At 40.9% G+C, this 25174-nt stretch overlaps 2 protein-coding genes across 7 annotated transcripts in view; both read left to right on the forward strand.

Moving 5' to 3' along the window:
• Positions 1 to 4049, forward strand: part of plppr4b (phospholipid phosphatase related 4b) — a 49946-nt gene extending 45897 nt beyond the window's left edge. For 2 of the 6 annotated variants that reach the window (XM_032551069.1, XM_032551072.1), the window contains one exon: positions 1214 to 4049. In XM_032551069.1, coding sequence (XP_032406960.1) covers positions 1214 to 1264 — 51 coding nt within the window. In that variant the 3' untranslated portion in view covers positions 1265 to 4049. The remainder of the gene's footprint in view (positions 1 to 1213) is intronic. The other 4 variants (XM_032551071.1, XM_032551068.1, XR_004337300.1 and 1 more) reach the window with 3 other exon arrangements.
• A 5332-nt stretch (positions 4050 to 9381) lies between these two features.
• On the forward strand, positions 9382 to 24126 carry palmdb (palmdelphin b). The gene is made up of 8 exons (XM_032551073.1): positions 9382 to 9611; positions 11466 to 11516; positions 12479 to 12559; positions 14064 to 14194; positions 17886 to 18000; positions 20670 to 20694; positions 21758 to 21865; positions 22518 to 24126. The coding sequence occupies exons 1-8, from the start codon at positions 9579 to 9581 to the stop codon at positions 23672 to 23674; spliced, it is 1701 nt and encodes a 566-aa protein (XP_032406964.1). The 5' UTR covers positions 9382 to 9578; the 3' UTR covers positions 23675 to 24126.
• The last annotated feature ends 1048 nt before the right edge of the window (positions 24127 to 25174 follow it).

Genomic DNA, 25174 nt, shown 5'->3' on the forward strand with positions numbered 1-25174 from the left:
CTTTGCATATATTAAATAGGGAAACGCCTCTTTGATTTAAAATGCCAGGACAGCAAACAGAGAGAGAGTTTTTTTATCATCTTTTCTCCACGTGGGCGCCTTTTGTCTGTCTGTTGTGTTTCGTGTTGTCTGTTCCCCTTGTCTGTATAAAATGTATATCTCTGTATCTCTGCAGCTTTGTTGTCGATTGCTTTGTATGAATTAAACTCTGTGATCTGTGACGTCATTGTGCCTCGCCGTCGTCTTGCAGCCGTGACGACATCCGATCGGGACCCGGGCTAACAGGAGGGAAAGAGAGCCATGCTTCTTCCAAAATTTAAGCTAATCTAATAACTTTCCTCCTTAACATTACGTAGTCTTTCTTTATAGATGTCATAATGAACGTGAAGTTGAGTTTTATGCCATTTTCGTTCTGCCCTACAGCAGAGTTGTCTTGCAGATCTAACTGTTTGTGCATTTCTCCATGGAGATTTCTTCCTGGGAAGAGAAGGCTGACAAAAGTTTTAGATTTTGTACTGATTACCGGAAAGTGAACACGGTTACAAAATCTGATGCTTACCCTATGCCATGCATGGAAGACTGTGTTGATCAGGTGGGTGCAGCTCAGTTTGTCAGCAAATTTGATTTATTTAAGGGTTATTGGCAAGTTCCATTGTCTGAGAGAGCTAGAGAGATTTCTGCCTTTTTAACTCCCTTTGGTCTGTTCTTTTACTCTGTAATGAGTTTCGGATTGCGAAATGCACCGGCAGCGTTTCAGCGTCTCATGAACATAGTTGTGTCTGAGTTGGAGGGATGTGCTGTATATTTGGATGATGTGGTGGTCTTTAGTGACACATGGAAAGGACATCTGGCTCATACATGTAAGCTGTTTGAACGACTGGCTGAAGCACACCTGACCATTAACTTGTCCAAGTGTGAGTTTGCTAAGGCCACTGTTACCTATCTGGGTAAGGTGGTGGGGCAAGGGTCAGTGCGTTCAGTGGAAGCCAAAGTAACGTCAATTTTGCAGTATCCTGTACCAACCACAAAAAAGAACTCCAGCGGTTCCTGGGTCTCATGGGGTACTACCGCAGTCTCTGTAAGAACTTTTCTACGGTGGTTTCTCCATTGACAGATTTGCTGAAGGATAAGGTGAAGTACACCTGGTCAAATTTCTGTCAGAAAGCTTTTGATGATGTCAAATCTGTTCTCTGTTGTTCCCCTGTTCTTGCAGCTCCACGACTGGATCATCCTTTTGACCTGCATGTGGATGCGAGTGATGTAGGTGCAGGTGCTGTCTTATTTCAGCAAGATGATGATGGGGTTGATCGACCTGTGAGTTTCTAGTCTAAAAAATTCAACCATGTTCAGGTGAACTATTCTGTCATTGAAAAAGAGACATTGGCATTAATTTGGGCTTTACAGCATTTTGAGGTATACCTTGATCCTGGCAGTGTTCCTCTGGTGATCTATACCTATCACAACCCCCTAACATTTTTGCATTCATTGCAATGTCCGAATCGCATGCGATGGATGCTGTTTTTGCAGCCTTATTTCCTGGATTTCCGCCATATTAGAGGCTCGGAAAATATTGTGGCAGATGCTTTATCCAGGGCACCTTGTTCCTAGATTTAATATACCATGTATTTAATTTTCATTCCCCTTCTCTACAAGTTTCTTATAGGCTTCTCCAGTGGCTAGAGTGGGTCAGCTGTTGAGGTGGGGATTGAATGGGTGATTGTGGTAAGGCAGCAAAGTCTGTTAGTATTGTAATAATCACCTAGTTCAGTGAATTGCTGTCTCTTTTTGGAGTTCCATTAGGGACTCCATTTTTATGGGGGGGTGACGATCCCCTCCTGTCCAGTAGGTGTCTCTAGTCCACTATTTGTTTGTTTTGTTCCTTTCAGGAAGCAGGTAGATGGGCTGTTAATTGAACGCACCGGGTGGCTGATAAATACTGACATCAAGTCAGTCACTGGGCCCCTGCTTGATTGGCCTCCGGACTGGACCGGAACAAGCAGCATTGGTCCATGCTTCTCTCTGACTGGCTGAGCAGTTCTCCCAGAGCATATTTTGGATAAAATAAATTATTGTTTCTATGGATCTGCTCGTCTGGCTCACATTTTTGTCATCGCCTACGAGTGAGGCGTGACACCATGGACACCGATGATGGTGGATAAATGGTTTTCCCGTCACTGTAAGTTGTTCATCACTGTTAGCTCTTTTAGCAGCACCTACACAAATTTGATTGACAACGTTAAGACCATCCTCCTGGTTCTGATAGGTAATTTTTGAGCGGTGCATTTCATCAGATGGTTATAGTAGCTCAGAGAGGAGGTGAATGAGCATGATTTTTTTCACAGATTATCTGTCATGACATGGTGACAATTTTAACAAATATATAAAAAAACTTTCTTTAATAAAAGTTATACAGCAGCTTTATCTAACCACTTGTTTTATATTGATTCGGGTATTTTGTATGCAACTAACAAAACATTGTATGAGAAGTCACTTGTAGGAGTTATTATTTCTCTAAGTTCAGACAGTTACCTCACAGCAGGAAGGTCCTAGGTTCAAATCCCAGGTCCCAGGAGCCTGTCTGTGTGCAGTTTGGGTTTTACCTGTACAAGAGAGATTTTTCTCAATGTACTCCAGTTAACTTCCACACTCCAAGACATGCAAGCAGTCTGAATTGCTCCCAGGGAACTGTTTCCTCATATGACCCTGATGAAGAGGGGATGTGGAGAGCTGACCCCTCACTCAACCTGTGGCTGCTGAAGATCCCACTGTTCTGCTCTCAGCCATTATTTTAGAGTCTGAGGTCGTTATCCTGCTGAAAGACCCACTACCTGCCACTGAGACCAGGCAGCACATTTCTCTCCAGAATGCCTTGTTACTCTGGGGATTTCATCATATCCTGAACAGAATCAAGACACCCTGTGCCAGATGGAGCAAAGCAGCCCAGAGCATAACCCAGTCTCCTCCATGTTTCACAGTAGGGACAGCAATCTTTTCTTGCTGGGCTTCTTTTTTGTGAATGTGAGCTTAGAGCAGATGAGCCTTGCCAAAAAAAAAGCTCACAACAAATTTTGCAGAGTTAAATCAACATGATGCCGAGTCTCTTCTCAGAATTGGCATTAATCCTGAAAAGGAATTCATACCAATGAATTCCTTTTCATAAGTTAATTTCCATTAAACAGTTATAGTTAGGTATAACAATTTCAAGTGTTAAAATTACTAAATTTCTTGTTAATTTAACTCTTACAGAGTTATTTTAACACATATTCTGATGAGAACCAAATAGACTTGGCATAGTGTTGATTTAACTCTGCAGAATTTGCTGCGAGTCTCATCTGTCCAAAAGACATTCTCCCTTAAACTTTGTGGCTTATTAATATGCTGTCTCACTTTGTAATGCTTTGTTTCCTCCGTGTTCATCTCCTGTGAAGTCCACTTTGGCTCAAACAATGGTTGGTCTGATCTGACCCTACAGCCCTTGCCTTTAACATGCTGCTCTATAATCTTCTTTCCAGGGAAGCCAGTGGACCAATAAAAGCTCACACAAGTTCAAGGACAGACAGCAGTGAAAACAACTCCATGTACGGCCAAATCTGTGAAACGTTTATGGGATCAACAACAATGAAGACACTCATGTTTTCAGTCAAAGCAAAGAAATTCTAAACTGCACGGACTGCGACTGCCTTCAAATGATTTATCTATCCACTTGTGGTTCAACACCGCCTCCTGCAGGACACCGTGTGTGGAACCCATAACAATAAGAGGATAGCCGCATATTAAGCTGATTAGAGTATGAATTAATTTAGTAAATGAACAATGTTGGAATTTCAAGTATGTAAAGGGGCTGCATCATGTAAAATTGATTTTTTTTTTAGCTTAAAATCATGTTATGATATTTTTCACTAATCATTCAATCAAAAACATAGCTGGAGTGTAGCTTTGATCCTTTCATGCGTGTTTGATGCTGTTTGTGGGCTCAATGTTGTCACGCAAGACGTAACCAACAGAATCCGATTAAAGGATTTTCAAAATAAAAGATCCTCCAGACTCAATACATAACACGGAAATATTTAATTACATTTTGCTCGGCCCTGTACAGCTTAGAGCAGTGGTCCCCAACTCCCGGGCCGCAGACCGGTACCGGTCTGCGGCCCGGGAGTTGGGGACCACTGCTCTAAGCTGTACTTCCCTATTTGTTGCTGGAAATGATAACTTGGCGTGTCAGCTGTCGATTTTGTGAGGGCTCTATCTTTAGACTGTAGAAGCTAAATCACTTCATGTGTTGCCATAGTAACAAGACTGCAAGACTAAAAGCACAAGAGTAAAAGTGATGTACTGGTGATGGAGGTGGAAACAGTGATGAAATTATTAAAAATGGAAGGATTGTTCATGAGTGAACGAATGAACAATCGGGTGAGCAAAACCATGACACGGCCGCCTCACTTTCCAAAGAGTATTTTGCAAGTTACAGTGCGGGAAATAATTATGCCATCACGTAAGTTTTCCACCCTAAGAAATTAACACACAATAACTTTTATAGTAGCTTTTTAATAGGGAGACAGAAAACACAGCAATGAAATAAATATCTGATAATCAAACAAAAGTCAGCTTAGTAGCTACTAGGTGGCTCAAGCTTTACTGGAAAGCACTGGAGTCAGGTTGGTTTTAGTTGGAGTTAGTTACCACAATTTTGCTTCTCTCCTCTTTGTGTGGAGAAATTTAATGGCAAAAATCAACAGCTGGCATTTTTAATTGAAGAGCAGGATTTTATCTCTCTTTCAGATACTCTACACTCTCAAAACTTTATTTCTTCACTCAGATTTGAAGCTTCTCAAACAAATTTCTTCTCCACTTGCACAAACTTTCTCTCTGCATGGATCTAATCTGCAATTACAGGTCTCTGCTCTGCTTGCTAATGTTTTTTGCTGTCACAAATCAAGGAGTTTTGTTGCCTAGCAACCATTCCAACCAATAGGATGACAGTGTTCCTCTGGGAAGAGAATCTGTGTGTGATTGTGTGGCTACAATATATAGCTGCATTTCCTCCTCTGGTGCCACCCACTGAATGTAGGAAAAAGAAATTCCACTTTCTACTCTATGTTACAATTTTCAGAAAGTCATCAAAGATTGATCTGTAATAAACAGGGTAAAATATGCTTTATTTATTTAGAGTATTTAACTTTCCGGGGTTTACATTGATCTGATTGTTGTCTCTTGAGTGTGATGTGTCTTCAACTCTGACATTCAGTAGGGAGAAGGTCACCACATGGCACAATAACATCTGGGTTTAATCAGAGTTCAATAAAAAGAACCAATCTGCAATTTTCTTAAAAGGCTCTCTGAAATTTGGAAAGACTGTGTTGCTATAGCAACAGCAACCTCTCAAATTAAAGCCTTCATGTAAAGCATCACAGAGGGAACATAATAGGCAAGCAACAATTTCCTAATATTGGCTGTCAGGTCTGTTCTGGCATTATTTCTGAGGCTGGTGTGTGAAGCTGACAGCTCACACTGAGTGTGTGTTGAGGGTGTGTGTTTTGCTCTGGGATAACTGCAGCTGAGTCACAATGGATGCAGATGGAGGCATGCCTCTCCATACTGCGCTGCTCACACTCTGACATGGTGGTGATGGTTGGATGTAAGATCACAGTCATTGGAATGAACAGCTGAATTTGTTCACAGACACAATTTCATTAATAATCTTATAATTATTTTATTTTGTGAAACATTACTGAGATCATTTACATGCATTGAAGCCTTTATTAATGAAAAGAAAGTACAGTTTGTCAGACTGTGCCTCCAGCATGCAGCGCTGCAGAAGCCCTGGACTAATCCATGTCCAGAGCTGCACAGGTGGCTAGCTTTTAATAGCTGGCTGGGCTAATGAGAGATATCACGCTAAGCTAACTTTACTGCGGTTCCCCTTACAACACAATTTTTTTTTTGAAAAAAGGACATTCTTTTGTCATGAGAACTCCAGATCTTAAAGTTTGCTGTAAACTCTGCAGGCTTCCATCATCTGAGGAAGCAGCCAGGTTACTGCAGCCTGAAAGGCAGCATGCACTGATGCACTGCCACTTTTATGATTCCAGATCTAATAGATCCTCTCGCCTACAGAGACTTACTAAAATGGAACACACAGCAACAACACACAGGGTGTAATATTTATTGTTATTTTCTAACACACCTTGAGACGATTAGCCAAAGACCATACCAAGGTTCCACACACCTCCCCAAGAGCCAAGCGGAGGGAAGTTGCTGGGTGCTGGTATTTCAGGCACACAGCGCGGCTCTATGACAGATAAAGACACAGAGAGAGAGGTGGAGGGGGAGATCTGACTCGCTCCCAGCCTACACATTCTCCCAGCAGCCTCAGCCCCAGTAATGTTGAGTACGCTGTGAGAGTGAGTTCTACCTCTCTGAAACATTCTGCTGTTGGAGGAAAGACAAAGCTAAAACCTGTGAGTACACCTTTCTAATCCTTCTGGCTTGTCCTGCTTGCCTTGATGCCTGTAATGTAAGCAATGGAGAATTCCACAGTAGAAACATCTTGTTATGTATGAGACCGTAGACCAAACTACTGCTGCTCTGCTACTGCGTAGGCTGAACAATCTGCAGTCATCAGGACACAAGTTGTTGTTGATCTGGAAATAAAAGGAAGACCAAGGGTCTTTTGATCCCTAATCTCTTAATTCCTTTAAGCTGTCAGCTGTTTGCAGCATCCCGGCAGGGTTCTGCTTTTAACTAACTATTAATATTCACATGAGGTCAGCTACATGGAATCACTGCATGGAATCATGTCGTCGTTTCAGAAACTTTCTCTGTATCACAAAGGCTGATCAAATACTCACCAAAACTGACAGCAGCCATCATGAATGTGGGCATGTGCAAAGTAGGACTGTTACCCTCCCACTCAGCCGATTCTCACTGCCTTCAGAGAGTCAGTAAATAAGTCAGTCAGCCTCTTCTTCATTCATTTTTAACACATTTGCAGAGCTGAGGACAGAGCAAAAAATGCCAACATGGCAGTGGCCATTTCAAAGCTTTTTTCAGCATTTGAAATCATACTAATGCTCTTCAAATATAGTATTTATATAACATAAAGAAGTTCTAATAATGTGCCTGAGTCCTGCTACAATCAAACCAGATGTTGGATTATTCTTATCATTAAAATTAATGTGAGATCAAGTTTACCTCCTACTGGGATTTTGATGTTCTTTATTACATTTACAGACAAGAGCTCACAGCTTAAACATATCAGTCAGGAGAAAGTTTGAGGAAAAAATTCCAGAGAAATATATTAGGCTAAGTCTGTCGACCCCAAGCTGAACTTTTACATATTTTGTCACATTAAAAAACTGAAAACTGTAGGGTGAAAGTATTCAACCCCCTTTTCTCTGAGTGCAACCAATTTCCTTCAGAAGTTTCCTGATTACTGCTAATGACTAAACAGAGTCCAGCTGTGTGTAATCTAATCTCAGTAGACATCCAGCTGCTCTTTGACGCCTCAGAGGCTCAGAGAATATTGGAGAGCAGACAGCATCATGAAGTCCAAGGAACACAGTGGATAGGTCAGGGAGAAAATTGTGGAGAGGCTTAAAGCAGGCTGAGGCTGGAAAAAGTTTTGAACATCTCACTGTTCAATCCATTATCTGGAGGTATAAAGCTAGGACTCTGGTTTAAAAGAAAATAATATCCATGAGTTAGAATGGCCCTGTCAAAGTCCACACCTAAGCCCAATCTAGAATCTGTGGCAAGATCTGAAAACTGCTGTTCACAAAAGCTCTCCATGTAATCTGACTGAGCTTGAGCTGTTTCACAAAGAAGAATGGGCAAAATTTTCAGTCATTAGATGTGCAAAGCTGGTAGAGAGAAACCCTAAAGACCAGCAGCTGGAACTGCAGCAAAAGGTGGTTCTATAGAGTATTGACTCAGGGGGTGAGTAGTTTTGCACACCACACTGTTCAGTTATTTATGTAAAACATGTTTTGAATCAAGTAAAATTTTATTTCTACTTCACAATTGGATACAACTACTTTTCATGTTTCTGGATGTAATGTAACAGAATATGAAAAAGTTCAAGGGGTTTGAAGATATACATATCTCTCTCTCTCTTCCTCTCTCTCTCCCTCTGTATATATATGTGTATATATATATATATATAGTGCTCACTTGTGAAAATCACAAGTGAGCATCAATCTGAAGCTAATCACCTGGACGAAGTGAGCAGCAGACTGAGTGCTGAAGAGCAGGCTGGCAGTGAGTGTACAATTAATCCACCAGAGATCAGATTAAGAAGGAGAAACTGGGATTGGAAGTCTGGAGAGTGTAGGTCGAATGGCCAGACAGAGGGAAAAGGTCACGCCTCTGGGACTGAGGGTTGCCATGGAGAGCAGACATGGCAATGACCACGGCCAAACTCACAATAGCACACCTCCAGTGGAAACAATAGGACTCATATAACTATTAGAAAATAAGTGATTATAACCAGCTTATACACTAAGTCAAACTTTACTATCCAATGTTCCAAAAAACTTTCTGAACAATCAGGAGTTTGCTCCAGCTTCATACATGAACCAATACGATGTTGATTTTCATTCAAAACTAAACGACACATAAAAATTACAGATAATGAGTGGATGTGTAAACTTTTACAAAGTAGACTTTCCCCTCTTCTTCTTTGGTGTTGGAGAATCTGACTAAAAAGTTTGTCTTGTTCTTCAGGTTGAATCCAGCCTGGTTTTCAGTGATTTTCTGACATTTTATTTATGAATATTTCCCACCTCTCATGCTGTTGGTTATATTTCTGGCTCACATGGAGGCAAAAAAAGGTGAAAGTTAATGAGGTTTTTTTGAACAAGCAATAATAATAAATGCTGGTCTTTGGAGATGTGGGAAATGAAGAACACTGGAACAGAGTAGTAGAGCGGTGAAAACTTGGAGATTGAAAACTGAATGCAAATGATGAACTGAGATCTTACTGATGATGACGAAAAGTCCAACAGGGAGAGGCGAGTGTAGTCTGGGGTGTGAGTGTGTGTGGGGAATCCAGAGGAACATTGGAGCGAGGAACCTGAAGAAAGCTGCAGGATAGTGGGAATCTGTGAGAAGTGGAGAGAGAGAGAAAAACCACACAGAACCCAAACCTGACACCACCGAGTCACTGCTATAAATGAGTTCTGGATCCTTATTTCCTTGTCATTTGAAAAGACAAGATCTTTTCAAATGATTTTATTGGGAAAGAATATTGATGCCATGAGGTGGAAGCTTTATAGATTTCTTTATCCATAAAGAAATCCATAAAGGACAAAAGTGAAATAATAAAAAATAATAAGTCAGATAAGCCTTTTTTTTGTTGTTGTTTGTTTGTTTTTTGCCCCAATTTTCCCTGCAGTGTGCGGTGTGTAACATGGTGGTGTGTTGAATATGCCCGATCCAAAATCAGGCATATTCTTGGCCAGATTATCAAAGCCTGTGGGGTTTTCCCTGACTGGGAGTGAAACTCAGCCTGTTGAATGTGACAAGTAGCCAATCAGAAAGCGCTGTGACGTAAGAACGGAGTGGAATCCCAAATAGTTGACATGGCGCAACTGAAAGTCCGGTGGACATCGGAGGTGATATGTGGAAATGTTTATTACTATATGTAAAGGTCATTTTCATATATGTTTATTATATGTGGTTATGTTTATTCAGTTAAAAATACTACGAAAAAACATAACTCACCTCCAAATCATAGTGCAGCAAATAGAGCGGCTGCTCTCCTGTTCATTCTCCTGTCTCTTCTTCCCCTTCTTCCTTTTCCCCTTCACAAAGAAGCTTTCCAAAGACATCTGATCTGTTTCTTACTCATTTTGCTGCTTGTGGGCTCAATGTTGGCGCGCAAGACGTAACCAAGAGAATCCGGTTAAAGGATTTTCAAAGATCCTCCAGATTCAAATAATACATAAAACGGAAAAATTTTATTATTTCTTGCGCGGCCCGGTACCAATTGGTCCGCATACCGGTCCGCGGCCCGGGGGTTGGGGACCACTGATCTAAGATATCATCAATCTAAAGGGGACCTTGTCAGTGGCTCCAACCCAAATGGAGGAATACAGACGCCAATATTTGACCGCCCCTCTGACTGGGATCGAGAGATTAAGAGAACCAGGGCTTCGGAGTGGCGGGTTTGCTCTATCAATGAGTACATTGTGATCCCAGTTTCTTTGATAGATCAGGAACTAAAGCAATTATCATCATTGTTTAATGATGATGCATTGCAGTCAGAACCGAGGCGAAGCGGCTCACCTCTGAAGACGTTAGCATCACAGACTAGCTGTTGAGAGTTCTGCTTCTCAGTATATTATGTTCCACCTCTCTGGCCTGTAACACTGACATGTTGCTTCTCTCTCTGACTCTAAACCTGTCAGTCATCCACTACACATGTGTGTGTTGGTATGTACTGCAATAAATCCCAGGAAGGGAACAAACACTGTTCATTAGGTCCAGCAGTCAGTTAGTTAGAAATGACTGCAGTATTCAGTCATGCAGCATGGGACTGGCAGGTGGGCTGACACCTCACTGGACCAGGGGCCTTCAACATTCACAGTACAAAGAGCCACAACTCAGTTCAGCTCAGTCAAACTCATTTAGAGCTGCAGTCATCAGTGACCTGATGATTAATGATCAATTTCTAATCCAGGAATATTTATTTTTTGAGCATTTTATCTCCATGTAGTTTTAAATTAATGAAAAGCATTAAACTTTTGTAAAGAATGGATACATCTTCACCTATGTGAGGATGATGTTTGATAAATGATCACCTTCCATGTTCCCAGTGTCTCCTTCATAGGAAACAGAAACAGGGCCTCTGGCTTCCACACGATTTGGTGCAGTTGATTTTATTCATGGGTATCAGAGAAAAGAGGTGGCTGAAATTCATATGCAAGCCACACCTTTCAGTAACAAATTCAAAGCCATACATTTTTTTCCTCAATCAATTATGATTGGGGAAAAAATAAAACATGAGTAGTCTCATGATCATGTCATGTTTTTATTCTTAGAATGGACAATAAAACTCATGTTTTATTGTCTAATAATTAAAAAAGACTTTGATTAAAAACAACAGTTAATTTTTAAGAGCTGGTTTGTTTTCTGCCTGAATTGAAAGGTTTCCTTCTGTGTTCTCACTAACAGACATGCACTATTAACGTACTGGTGTAAAAACAGAAGAACGATACACACCTCATCAGAAATGCATGCTACTGATTTTAAAAATGAGAATGTTGATTTAGATAGAGATCAGGCAGAATAAGACCCTGTCTGATGATCATACAACATGACCTATTAGCTTCTGTTGGGTTGGAAGTAGAGATGGTATATTTGTGTCTCAAATCTTATTTTGCATTTAGACATTCAGGTGTTTCCAGTAGAACTAAACTGAGCCCCGGTTCTATTTATTTGCTTCATGGCCTTTAATTTTCTTCCAGCCCACCATGGAAGAGGCAGACCTGCTGAAGGAGAGGCTCCAGGCAATCACAGTAAGAAACTCATCATGTTCTCCAGGTCACACCTTCTCTTCCTCTGCTCTCCCTGTTGGTTCCCTGTATGCCTGAGGACTGGGATTAACTTTGATTTAGCTTCTGTTGATCCATCCTGAATAATTTAGATCTGACGACCTGATAACCCATCATCAGGGTGTCTATGTGTTCTAGACCAGGAGCTTGTTTTTGGCCCACTGCATCACCAATCCCCCACCGCACATTTTTAACATTATACTTTTCCACATGTTCATCCAATCAATCAATCAATCAATCATGATTAGTCCATCCATCCATCCATCCATCATTAAGTTTATTTATACAGCACATTTTAGCAGCAAGGCAGTTCAACTAACAACAAAATTTTAAAGTCTATCTTCTCAGTGTAGGTGACTTCAGAACTGCGTGATGTGCTCTAGCTTCTTGGTTTTAGAGAGAACTCCAGCAGCAGCATTCTGGATCAGCTGATCTCTGTGTCTCCTGGTGGAGGCAACTCTGCTCTACAGACTGATGCAGCTTCATCAGATAGAGGCGGAGATATAAATACCAGCAGATGTCACGAGGGGATCCCTTTTCACTGTGACCAAGCGTTACACTGATCCTGGGTCCAAGAGCTAATATTAGCCATCAGTAACCGACTCATTGTGACATTCAGAATCTTGTTTCCTTACAGAGTCACAACAATGTGTTGCTGGAAGAAAGCCTTTTGTTCCTCTTTGTCTTGTTTCAATCAGAGACATGTGAGGAGATCATCTTTTAGACACAAGGAGCAGACTGAAGGACAGGTTGGCATGAAACAGCAGGTAGAGAGCAGGAGCTCTGTGCCTTTAGGCATTTCTGACTTCTTCTCTCCAGCTGTCAGGCCTAGGGTGAAGAGTCAGCACTGGGATGCAACAGGTGGAATAGTTTCCATGAGTGCATAAAATGCACTCATGCTGCAGACATGTCCTTTTTGTCCACAGGACAAAAGAAGAATCCAAGAAGACATTGCCAAGAAAAGAAGACAGATTGAAGAGGAGAAACTAAAACTCCAGTACATCAAGGTATTTAATGCTTTACAGTGTACTTCTGAAGAAATGCTCAAAGATTGAATGCCAGGTCCCAGTAATATGCAGTACCTCACTGGAACAACAGGTGGCACAATCCCTCATCAAAATGCTTGTGCAGCATTGTTGGTACAGTATCTAAGCAGTAAATACTGATTTGGAAGATCATTTCTTCCTATAAGGATCTTCTCATCTTTAGCAGATCACATTCTGATGTAATGATCTACAGAATGTTCCTATTCTCCCCCATCTTGCACACAGTAAAGCCCCCTCCCATGAGGAGAGACCTCCAATAGGAGCAGACTGGGGTGGTGCAGCCATCTGTCTGCTCCACCTGGCAGTCAGGCAGCAGCCAAAATCTGCCTGATACAAAGCAAAAGAAGCTAAAGTATTGGGAATTAGAGATGAAGGTGTGGAACTCTGCAAGGACAAGCAGGGAAGATTTTATCTTCAGTGAGATTTCATGTTTATTCTGTTTCCACCAAGTGTTCTTCCAGTGTATCATTGATCCAACAATTATTGATGCCAGACATGACACACTGAGTATTCACCTCCTACAACAGTCTACAGTTGCTTGCAAAAGTATTCATATCCCTTGAACTTTTCCACATTTTGTCACATTACAACCACAAACATGACTATACACTCACCGGCTACTTTATTAGGTACACCTTGCTAGTACTGGGTTGGACCCCTTTTTGCCTTGAGAACTGCCTTACTCCTTCATGGCATAGATTCAACAAGGTACTGGAAACATTCCTCAGAGAGTCTGGTCCATATTGACATGATACAGTTGCTACAGATTTGTCGGCTGCAGATCCATGATGCAAATCTTCTGTTCCACCACATCGCAAAGATTTTCTATTGGATTGAGATCTGGTGACTGTGGAGGTCATTCAAGTTCATTGAACTCATTGTTGTGTTCAAGAAACCAGTCTGAGACGATTCAGGCTTTATGACATGGCGCATACACAGGTGGACAGGTGGACCTAATAAAGTGGCCAGTGAGTGTATTTCATTGGAATTTTATGTGAAAGATAAACATAAATTCATCAACAATTGTGAAGTGGAAATAAAATTATATATGATTCAAAACATTTTTCACAAATAAAAGACTGAAAAGTGCGGTGTGCAAAAGTATTCAGCCCCCCTATGTCAGTACTCTGTAGAACCACCTTTTGCTGCAGTTCCAGCTGCTAGTCCTTAGGGTTTCGTTCTACCAGCCTTGGCTTTATGTTTAGGGTGGTTGTTGGATCTAGAGTCACCGTGGGCCTCTTGGCTGCTCTGATCAGAGCTTATTCAGCTGGAAGTTTAGATTTAAGTTTGCATGTGAATTTGCTTTGGTTAATGGTAAATTGATTTAAAAAAGGTAGTTTAATTTATTTAATAGACAGGAAGGGAAACTTGTTGGATTGAGCGAGTCAAGAGTCACAGAAGGTAAAAAGTAAAAAACTGAATATGTAGAAGGTGGTGAAACTGTGTTGGTGTGTTTGACTGGCAGAAAAAATCCCTGCGGGAGCAGTGGCTGATGGATGGGCTGAGTCAGCAGTCGGAGGAGGAGCAGCAGGCCATGAGGCTCCAGGCTCAGGATGAGCAGCAACAGAGTGACCAGCTGCAGAGCAACATCCTCAGGTAATCCCATCCTGGAAACATCTGGACACATATGCTAGAGAACACACAGCTGGAGTTAGTGTTGGTGTTCATGATAGTTTCTAGTGTACTGATGAACGTTAGGAAAACCAACTACTAGAAATGAAAGTCATGAGTGTGTTTAGAACTGCTGTTGGTATGATTCTTTTATCATTGGGGAGGAATTCACTTTAATGGCAGTCCCAAGTGGTCAATTATAGATCAGCAGCTTCTGAAAACAAAAATCTCATTTCATTTTTGCCAACGATTGCTTTATTCTGATTAGGGATAGAAGAGCAGATGGGACTTTGTCTCTCTTCTTTTTTCAGAAGGTTTGACCTTATTGAACAGTTTTGTCCCATGGCAAATTGGTTTCTGTGCAAACGTGTTAGTAAGACATCCTTTACTGTCTTTACTGTTCTTCTCTAGAAGAGTGGGTTGCTCTCAGCAGATCTCGTATATGCTGCTGAATCCCACCAATGGAGAAGACCACATGTGCTGTTTTACTCCAGAAACACTTGCTCTGATTGCTCCAAGCTGTAATGAGTGAGATCAGTAATTCAAAACTAGATTTTCAAGGTTCCAGAGATCTCTTCCTGTACATTAACAAAGCTATAAGGCTGTGATGGGCCAAGTTAAAAACAAGAGGAGTCACAGGACATATTAGAAAAATAGTTTTTTTTTTATTATTATTATTTTAACCCAAAGATTATAACTGACAAAAGATAAATTGAGCTCATAAAAGAGGCCAAAGAAACAAAACTGAACTCAGGCAAAAATACATAAACAAACTGGCTGAACAAACAAACATAACTGACCTCAAAAAGAAATGACACACAGGGGTTTACATACTGGCTGATCAGACCAATTAAGACACAATAGGGTAACTAAACAGAATACAATTACAAATTAAAGCTGCAAGCAGCCTCGGGCGGCCCTCGCAGCAAGCGCCGCTCCGGCCTATTGGCCACCGCGGGGGTTCCAGCCACCGCAGAAGCTCTCGCGCGGTTTCCAGAGCCGCAGTCCGCTCGCCACCGCAGAAGCTCTGCCGCAGTTTCCAGCACCGCCGCCCGCCAGCCGCCGCAGAAGCTGTCTCGCATTTTCCCCGCCCGTCCACCGGGCGACACGCGTGAATGCGTTCGGCTGCGCTCCCCGACGACTGTCAAAAAATCTGGTGCAGATCGGTCGATGCATCGAGGAGATACAGCCCATGTATTAACTTAGGGGGCACAGTGGAGTCAAATTACATTTCAACCTCGTCGGGCTCTTTAGAGGTGAACAACGGTCATACATATCCAGTTTGGCGCCAATCGGATGATCCATGTGTGATTTAGAGCCAAACGTATGCATATGGCGAGGGACTGATATTCGCCATTTGGCCACGCCCACACGGTTCAGCCAGCAGCGAGCATTGACAGAGTTTATCATCCGAATCATCTTGATTAGGTCAAGAGAGCCATAGATGAAAGTTTCCAAGGAAAAAAATAGCACTTCCTGTTGTGAGGGGGCGGGGCTTAGATGACGTCATAATATGATGACGTAGGATCGACGGGCATCCCACCAGGATCACTCAGGCCAAGTTTGATGCAGCTCGGTCAAAATATGTGGAATGTAGAGGCAAACGTATACGAACAGCGTTGCCGCCATTGAAAACTCTTGGCACTTTAAAGCAAGCGAGATCAACTTCCTATCTGTCATCCAACACAGAATCACCTTGATTAGGTCAAGAGAGCCATAGATGAAAGTTTCCAAGGAAAAAAATAGCACTTCCTGTTGTGAGGGGGCGGGGCTTAGATGACGTCATAATATGATGACGTAGGATCGACGGGCATCCCACCAGTATCACTCAGGCCAAGTTTGGTGCAGCTCGGTCGAAACATGTGGAATCTAGAAGCAAACATATGGCATCGGCGTTACAGGTCACTTCGCCACGCCGCCACGCCCACCTGCTATGTCAAAGCCGGTCGGGCTTGGAATCCTCAACACACCAACATGTCTTCTGTCTCTGGACACAGTTTCATGTTGATTAGGTCAAAGGGCTAAGATAGCGACCGTACACAGTAAAACATGACACTTCCTGTTCTCAGGGGGCGTGGCTTAAGTGATGTCATCATTTCACCACAGGGTATTTTAGGACACCCAATGACGATCAATCACTGAAAGTTTGGTCTCTCTATGTGTTTTTGTATAGGAAATATAAGAGTTTCGTGTTTCATGGCGAGTAGGTGAACTTTGACCCCTGGTAACCCCCCTTCAACATGCTCCAAAACTCACCAATTTGATAACTTTAAATCAAACATGCCTTATGATCAGACTGACCAAGTTTGAAGCCGATCAATCGAAATCCCTAGGAGGAGTTCGATCAAATACGAAGGCTGTAAACGTCAAAATCGAGGTCCAAAATGGACGTTCAATACAAAATGGCCGACTTCCTGTGATAGTTGGCTTATAACAATAAATGTAAGTTCTGAGTCTTTTGGTGAGCTCTACAAGTGTACCAAATTTCATGTCTCTACGATGAAGTACGTTCATACCATTGTGTCAACAGAAAATTGCTAGTTGCCGCCGTTGAGCAATTCTTTTTGCGATTTTTGCGACAACCTTAAAATTCAAAATTTTTAAATTTTCTAGTCGCGACCGCCAAGTTTGGTGAGTTTTTGAATATGATAAAGCCCCCAAAAAGGCACGCGAAGAGGGTGGAAGAATCGTAATAATAAACAGTACAGATACAATATACAATAGGCCTTCGCAGCGCTTTGCTGCTCTGGCCTAATAACACAAAAACAAATAACAGTACAGCTAAGTTTGGCTAAACTAAAAACCCAAAAATGAAAATCCAAAATATTAAACTTTAAATATCAATATCTACTTAAATACAAAACTTATCTAAACAAAGAAACTACAAATTCCCCCTGCCAGCAGGAACTAGTGGTGCAGTCCAATCAGCATTTAAGCCTGCTGAGCCCTGGCCCCCATCTTTTGTCTGGCAACTCCAACGAAGGTAAGTACCGGGAGGGAAAACAGAGTTAATCTTAAGCAAACAGAATTAACTTTAAGTTGATATAAATACACATGCTAACTAAATGTGCGTGCTAACAAATAGAACAAATGTATCTAAATCAACTAATAAATGTTTTTATTGAAACTAAAGTGTTGTTGTGTTTGTATGAAAAAAATAAATTGTGCATAAAAAGAGTAACCGACATCAGAGTGTAGCCATGGATTTGGCCATCACAAAGGCACCAGGCTAGTTATGGTGATTTACTTTGATTTTGATTCTGGTCCAGCACATTCACTGCTGTTTAGACCCTGATGTTGGTGATGTCAGAGAAGAAGCTAATTATGTGTTTCTGAGGTTGTGAGATGGTGGAAAACCTGAAGGAAGGAAGTAAAGAACGAGAGGGTGGAGGGCTCCAGCAGCTGAAGGTCTGAGCTTTGTAGAATAAAATCTCCTCACCAACTGGAATAGGAAAATTAAATCTGAATGGTTGTACAGACGAAAGGGGAAACTAAAAGTGTCATGTCTGATGGTAGCCTGATGCTACAGCATACACAGTTTACACAGTCACACACCTTGACCTTAATATTACTGCAGTTGGTGTTAGGAATAGGTAAAGTCACAATCCTCCATCTCATTTGGTTGCTGAAGGGGTCCTCTTCAACTACTGACAAAGTTTGTTGTTCCCACACACAGAATAGAACAAGAGATCGATGAGTTGGAACAGAAAGAGCTCAACATCTCATTCAATGAAGAGATAGTCCTGAAGCGGTTGAAAGAGGTGGAGAGGACACCTGAAGACATCATTAAGGTAGGTTTTAACTACCTTTAACAAAAAGCTTAATGACTTGTTTTTGGCCACACTGATGCTTAGTTCTTAAACTACTAGTTTATTTCTGTCTCACTGCTTGAATAAACTGCAAAAACTATAAGAACTAACATTTTTAATCTTAAGTAGAACCATGTTGTTGGATTTATTCCCAGATGTTGGAGATGCCAAAACATGGATTTGTCAAACATTTGCGTTTGTTAACCCAACTTTAATTGCATACATGCTACGAACAAGACGATCTGCTTTCAGTAGTTTGTATCTACACTGATGACATTCATGATGAAATGGGAGCTGACTTACTGATGTTATGAGGGCAAGTGACACTCTTGTCAGTCTTATCATGCATATTACCATTTATGAACAACATAAAGGCTCGCCTTTAGGACTCACACTGATGAATGGCCAGCTTGCTGGCATTTCTTTCCTTGGGTGAATGCATTTATATCTGTCTAGTTGCATGTGAAGCTGCTTTCAAACATGGTTTAAGCAGAAGTAGCCTGATGTTAAATCAGACAGGTGGAGACCGTAAAATGTTCAAATTGACTCTAAGGACTAATTAAATTTACTTGTGTAGGTCATTACATTTGAATAACAGTAAAGCTGCAGTTTTAGGCTGTATTCTTCACAAACAGTTATATTCAATAAATTAGAATATCACTGAAAAGCTAATTTATTCCAACAGAATAAATTAAATCACCAACAGAAGCATATCATGTAGATTAACTGCATATTAACTGATGTTTTTAATCCTTTCATGTCTGTTAATTATGATGGTTTTCTTCTTACAGCAAATGAAAAAGATTAGAATATTACATCAGATCAATAAAACATTTTTGATACAGAAATGTAATGTAAACCACTGTGAAAGCTGTTTTCAAGTCAACTAAAATCAAGTTTATTCGTGAAGCACATTTCAGCAACAAAGTGCTTTACATGATAAAAACATAACACAATGACCAATCCGAAACAGCTAAAGACATCATTATATTTAGTCAAATCCCATCATCTAAGTATTCAAGAATGAACAAATATATATAAATGTCCCAAATGAATCAAAATCAGCTCTAAATAGGTGGGATTTTAGCCTTGAGTTAAAGGAGCTCAGAGTTTCAGCTGTTTTGTAGTTTTCTGGAAGTTTGTTCCAGATGAAAGGAGCATAAAAACACACTCAAGTCTCCAATCATTGGTACTAACATGTATTACTGACACATATGTCATGATCAACACTGAGGTACAACAGAACCACCGCTGTGATTCTTCAACAGCCCATATTTATATCGATGTTATTGAGCAGTTTAATGAGGGTGTTGGAACTGCGGTAACCATGGAATCCACACTGAAAGACATCAAAGTGGTTGGTCATCTTTAGGAAGCTATTTAACTGTCAGAACAGTTTTTTTTAAATAATTTTGCTGATGAATGGAAGGTTGGAGATCGGCTTGTAGTTCTGCCGTGGTGATTTGTCCAGATTGTTCTTTTTAATTAGCGGTTTTGATAACTAATGTTTTTAAAACCTGAAACAGGAAACACCTGATGGAGCAATGAGTTCACTATTTGGATCAGGTCATTTGTAATGACCGACTGAACTCTCTTAAGGAAAGTTGTGAGTACGACACCAAGACAGCAGCCACCTGAGCTTAGAAGATTTATAATTTCTGCAAAGTTTTCGTGGCTAATGGTGAAATGAAACCATTTTCTACATTTGTTATGTTTGAGCACAGCATTAATATTTGATTTCGGATTTATGTGCAAATTAACCCTTCAATTTTTTAAATTTTCTGTGCAAAGAAGTTTGCAAATTTACTGCAGGCCGTGTCAGAGTGGAGTTCAGGTGGAACAGACAAAGAAGGGATTGTGACCCTGTTAACTTTTGCAAATAAAGGAACGAGCATTGTTATTTTTGTTTATGATTTCCACAAAGAATGTTTCATGTTGCATGTTTTAGTGTGGAGATAGCTTCACAGTCTCTCTTCATAGATTTCATAGTGAGTATGAAATCGACTTTTATGCCATTTATGTTCAGCTCTAAGAAAAAGGCTTATTTCACATCTTGCTAGTGGAGCACTTATTTATTCTAAAAAAAAAAAAAGCACAACCAATAGCAATGGCCTCTTCTGGAACAGCAGCATCTGTTTAGAAGGCTCTGTTTTTGAGGTGAAAAGATTGGATTTGGGCCGTTCAGACTGCTTTGAAAACATTGCGTATAGGTCGCATATGGGCAAAAAACTGGGATTTGGATTGCATTTTTCCTGCTGTGTAAATGTAGCCTAAATTGGGCTCACAGGGTTTCATGCTGAACATTTGGAGCTGCCTATCATAAAGCTTGAATCTGACCACCTTCCACTTCCTGCTTCCCGCCTGTGGCTCCTCCTCTAATCTCTGCTTGTTTCTAACGGGATGAACTGACTGCGTGGTCATGTTTCGTCTGCTGAGAGGATCCCTCACACATTCAACTTCCAGGTAAATGGATTACTCTCACAGTTCTGATATGCATGACTTGGCCTTGGTTCTACTCAGGGTCCCTCAGACTCACTAACACGTTAACTTCTAGATTAAATGTTTATGGAATGCTGTATTCTGCTTCACAGTGAATAACTGGCTTCTCACCTTCAAATTTTCACTCACAACTTCTCTGTCTTCATGTATAGGAACTAAACACAGAGTTCCAGCCAGGTAAAAAAAAATTCACTCTTTTAGCTTGTGATTTATTTCAAATTCAACTCAGAATATGTTTAGGATACTTATTGTGTAAAAGCTATAATGCTTTATATAGATTAATTTTGGATCATGAAGATTTTTGTGATAAGCAATAAGATGTATCATTGTGATCATCTATTATTACCAACATGACCTTTTCATATTTTGATGGATATATTTGCTGTTTCAGGGTAAGCTCGTTGTTTTAGCCCCATTATTTTCAGCTCCTATCTCCTATGTTTCATCAAATGCACAGCTCTCCTTTCTTAATGTTTCATCCAAATACAAAGCACCTTTTCTGTTTATAGCACAGTAATCACAAAACAGAAATTGATTCTTTCCTGAGATGGCTGTGGGTTGAGGGTACTGAGACATGTTGAATCTATTTCACATGAAAAAGTCTCTTGTATAAAAGCCGGGACGTTTCTAGGGCAGTGAGCTCTTCAGGTTCTGATCAACTAATGTTAATTGTTATAAATCTTATAAACAATCTGTGGACAGATGGTTTATATTAAGACTTCATTACGCTCCAATCTTTGCTTGATCATTGCACTTAGTAAACACAAATCAATAGACATTGTTGCTTAAAAAAAGCAGTCAAATTGCACCATTATGTGCATGATTGAAATTTTTTTTTTAATTGGGGAGAAAAAATAAAACCCCCATCACATCTGGGTGATTCACTGAAGTAGCTGATGAGGTAAATTTGGGATCTATCTGTCCACCAATTAGGCTTCTACCACCTAAACGGATCTACCTTGTTTTCCAACAAGCTCCTGGTCATACAACATGTAAGGAAACTATTGAGAACAACTAAACAGAAGCTCGCTTCCAAAATCCAAACTAACTCTGAGGCCTTTTACACATCTTTAGCAGGGGGATCAGTGAACATGGAGGACAGCATAATGGGCATAAAACATGAACATGAGCACGATATTAACGTCATGAAACCATGTTCTTAAAGCCGTTATGATCAAACTGAAAAGGAAGTTTTCACTTTTAAAGTGTTTAATTTGACTAATTTTTCTTTTGTTTTCAGATGTGTCATATTCTCCCCTCAAGACCCAAAACATCCCATTGTTGTTTCCTCAAAGCAAAGCAGAAATCCCTGAAGTTAAAGAAGCTAACAGTGCTGAAACAAAACAAGGTCTGATGCCTGGAGTCCAGGCATTGAACATGCTTAAAGATTTTTTCTGTTTAGCAAAATAATCCCACTACTGGCAGAATATTCAGGTGGAAACTGGGTAGGCACAAATAACAGATGCAGAATCTGGTGACAAATATTAAAACAGTTAAACACACAGCACAATGTTTTGTAAATCTTTCAGACGAGTGGATCAACTCATTGTTTACCTAATAAAAAAACTTATAAATATAGCTACTAAATAAAAATCACAAGCTGCAATCTAGCTAATGTGTCTTATACTTGTTCTACAGTGTCAAAGTTTTGTATGCATCAATGTATGAACAAAACCAATAAATCATGTTGACTTGCACATTCCAGCAACAAGGCCGTTCAAAGTGCTTTACGTCATAAAAACATGAGAATAAGAAGTCGTAAACATCATAGAATCATTAATGAGAAAGTAGTAAATAAAAACAGAATCATGTGAAGAGTCATTAATCTGGCTGTTTATAATCCAGTAACAGATCCTGTATATTCTGTTGGGTAGAAGAAAAAGAAAATAATTTTATTGCTTCATCTAAGAAACCAATAAACTAAGTCAGCTTCATTTTCTTCACTATTACTCTGTAATGTTTCTGTTCTCACTGCACAAATGTCTTTTTCTCTGTTTCAGCAACCTTTGCAATTCAAATCAGTGTAGAACATAATAACAGAACGGGCAGAAATCAGGTGGTTTCTTCAGCAACCATAAGCCCAGACACCATTCACAAGAGAGGGTTAAAGGTATACGATGATGGACGCAAGTCTGTGCACGCGCTGCCGCCGATGGAGGACACAGTCCCTGATGGCGCGCTGGGAGAGATGTCCAGCACTGAAGTGGAAGAGCTTCTGCATCAGGCCACAGACCAAACAGTGCCTGCTGAGGTTCAGTTCCATCAGCCGGCGTTCTCTGTACCATACACAGGAAACAGCAGGCCAGCAACGCCAAGGGCACCAAGTCAAATACATAAAGAAAAATCAGCCTTTATTCAAGAGCAGCAACCTCCACCTAAACCTCACAAGCACTTCACTTCAGGAGCCTTCCAGCCTAATGAGGAAGCAAAGCGGCGCTGTTGTAACACTGCAGGACAATTCAAAAATAACATGAATCTAACAGGAAGATCAGACCCTGGTGTCAAAACCTCACCAGGATTTCCCCGCAGTCAGGCAGACGCCACCAGTGCAGAGCCTGGTGGTCCGGTGCCACTTACTGTGAGGTCTGACGTAATGCCTGCAACCCAGCCAATTCACTGGGGGTTAGATCAACTTCTACCCAAAGTCATCAGAGACTCAACCACAGCTGATGAGACACGGAGTGACTTCGACATCCACCCAGCCACAGAAAACACTGTGAAGCTCTTCAACACACTGCCAGAGGAAGAGGAGGAACCAGTCACGATGATTTTCATTGGCTATGAAAATGCTCTAGATGAAGAGGAGGAAGACATTCAAGCTGAGCTGGTGATCATAGGCGACAGTGATAGTGAAGAGGATTACAATGATCACCACAAGTGTCTCAATAATTTGCACTACAGAGAAGAACTTCTGTCCTACCACCCAGAAGGATGCACCAGTAAAATCTTCCAACCCAAAGTGGGACTAGCCAGGGCTGCTGGAGGAGGACAGCCAGGTGGAGACAGCTACACACACTGCAGGGATCTGGAGCTCCACAAGCCAACATTCATCCACAAGCCAGGGAAACGCAGCCGCTCCACACAGGACCAGGGCGAGGCGCAGCCTGCAGACTCATGCTGCATCAGACCGCAGCAGCTCTGCTTAACAACAAGATGAGACAGAGTTCGACTAGGTTTCTTCTTCTTTCATTGGAATTGGTTAATTATAGATGCAAACTGTGTTATTGCCACCTCCTGGCAAAGACTTGTCATTACATAATCTTAAAATATCCAACCTACAGTAAGTGTCAACTGGAGTCATTTTTAACCAGCTGGCGCTTACCTGGTCTAAGTGTATTTATAGTAGGCCACTGCTTATTAATAAGATGCTATTTAACTAATGTTAGGTTTTTCATGTTTTAAATGAAAATGTTAGATGGTGAAGCCGACATGGCAAACTCAGGATTTCCCTTAAATCCAGTAGAAGATGTTCAGCGTTCTGCAGAGGATGGGTGAATATAGAAGCTCCTGATTCCAGCTGATGTCAAAATCTGTAGTGGTAAAAATGTTGTCAGAAATAATCTCTTTTTCAACCTCAATAAAGTTGCTTTCCTGCAGGATAAAAAGATGTTGGTGGTATTGTTTTAGTATTTTGTTTCTAATCCAACCTGCGTACAGGAAGAAGAAAAACCTTCTACTGATTCTAAAGTTCATTTGCTTGTTTGTTCACACTTCACCCCTTGATACAGAAGAATTTACTCTGAAACAGCTCCATCACTAGACAGATGGAAGTAATGAGAGTTTGATGTTTCATTTTATGACTAAATTGCTTCATTTCTTTACTATTAGGATGGAAAAAATGGTAGAAAATGATCACACCTCCTCCGCTGTGGCTCATGCCTGATTAAATACATCCAGTTAATACAAGGACATTCAGGCTGTCCTGACTAATACCCCGTCTTCCCCCCTTCCTCCATCTCGTTGGCAAAAGTGCTTATCACTTTTCAGATACTATAAACAACCATTAAAATAGAACATGTCTTCCTGTTTTCGCATGTTGTGCTGACTTGAAGCAAACCGCACCAAAAAATCTTCATTTCTGTAAAACGTTCAATCAGTGTGTGTTTGGTCCCTTCCTACTTGGGGTTGTGTATTGGCTGTCAGTCTGGCCCCTCATGCTGGGTGGTGTGACTGATAACACAGAAGTGGTCATTTTGGAAAGGCATGCATCCTGTTATGTCTGGTATAAACTATGTAGCATTTTAGCCATGGCTGTTTACCCTAAAACCTTCCAATGTGGCTGAATTAAAGCAAAGGTCAAAATTTCTCCTGTGACGTAAGAGACCAGTTGCACTACGAGTTGCAACCAGCAACTGGTAATGGCTGCTGTTGATGGTGGACTGGAAAAACCAGTTATTAGATTCAGATGATTTTTCACTCAGCATGGCTTTTCATATCTTTTCCCTGTAGTTAGGGCTGCAACTATTGCAGTTTTCTGGCCGATCATCAATCTTTAAAATGCCTGATCTGCTGATGACAATTTTGGCCGATACTGACTTTTCTTTGTCTGAAATGTCGCTAAATATAGCAAGAAAGTCACTGACTTAGTAAGAGTGGTGTAACTATCAACTGCAGACATGACCTGGTGGGAGGTCTGTTAGTCAAATCTCTGTCACAG

This window comes from Xiphophorus hellerii, chromosome 21 (assembly GCF_003331165.1).
Source record: "Xiphophorus hellerii strain 12219 chromosome 21, Xiphophorus_hellerii-4.1, whole genome shotgun sequence".
NCBI lineage: Eukaryota > Metazoa > Chordata > Actinopteri > Cyprinodontiformes > Poeciliidae > Xiphophorus > Xiphophorus hellerii.

Coding starts and splice junctions, on each gene's coding strand:
- palmdb (XM_032551073.1), top strand. CDS start 9,579: ATGGCGCAACTGAAAGTCCGGTGGACATCGGAG. Junction 12,560..14,063: donor TAAAACTCCAGTACATCAAG/GTATTTAATGCT, acceptor TTTGACTGGCAG/AAAAAATCCCTGCGGGAGCA. Junction 14,195..17,885: donor CTGCAGAGCAACATCCTCAG/GTAATCCCATCC, acceptor TCCCACACACAG/AATAGAACAAGAGATCGATG.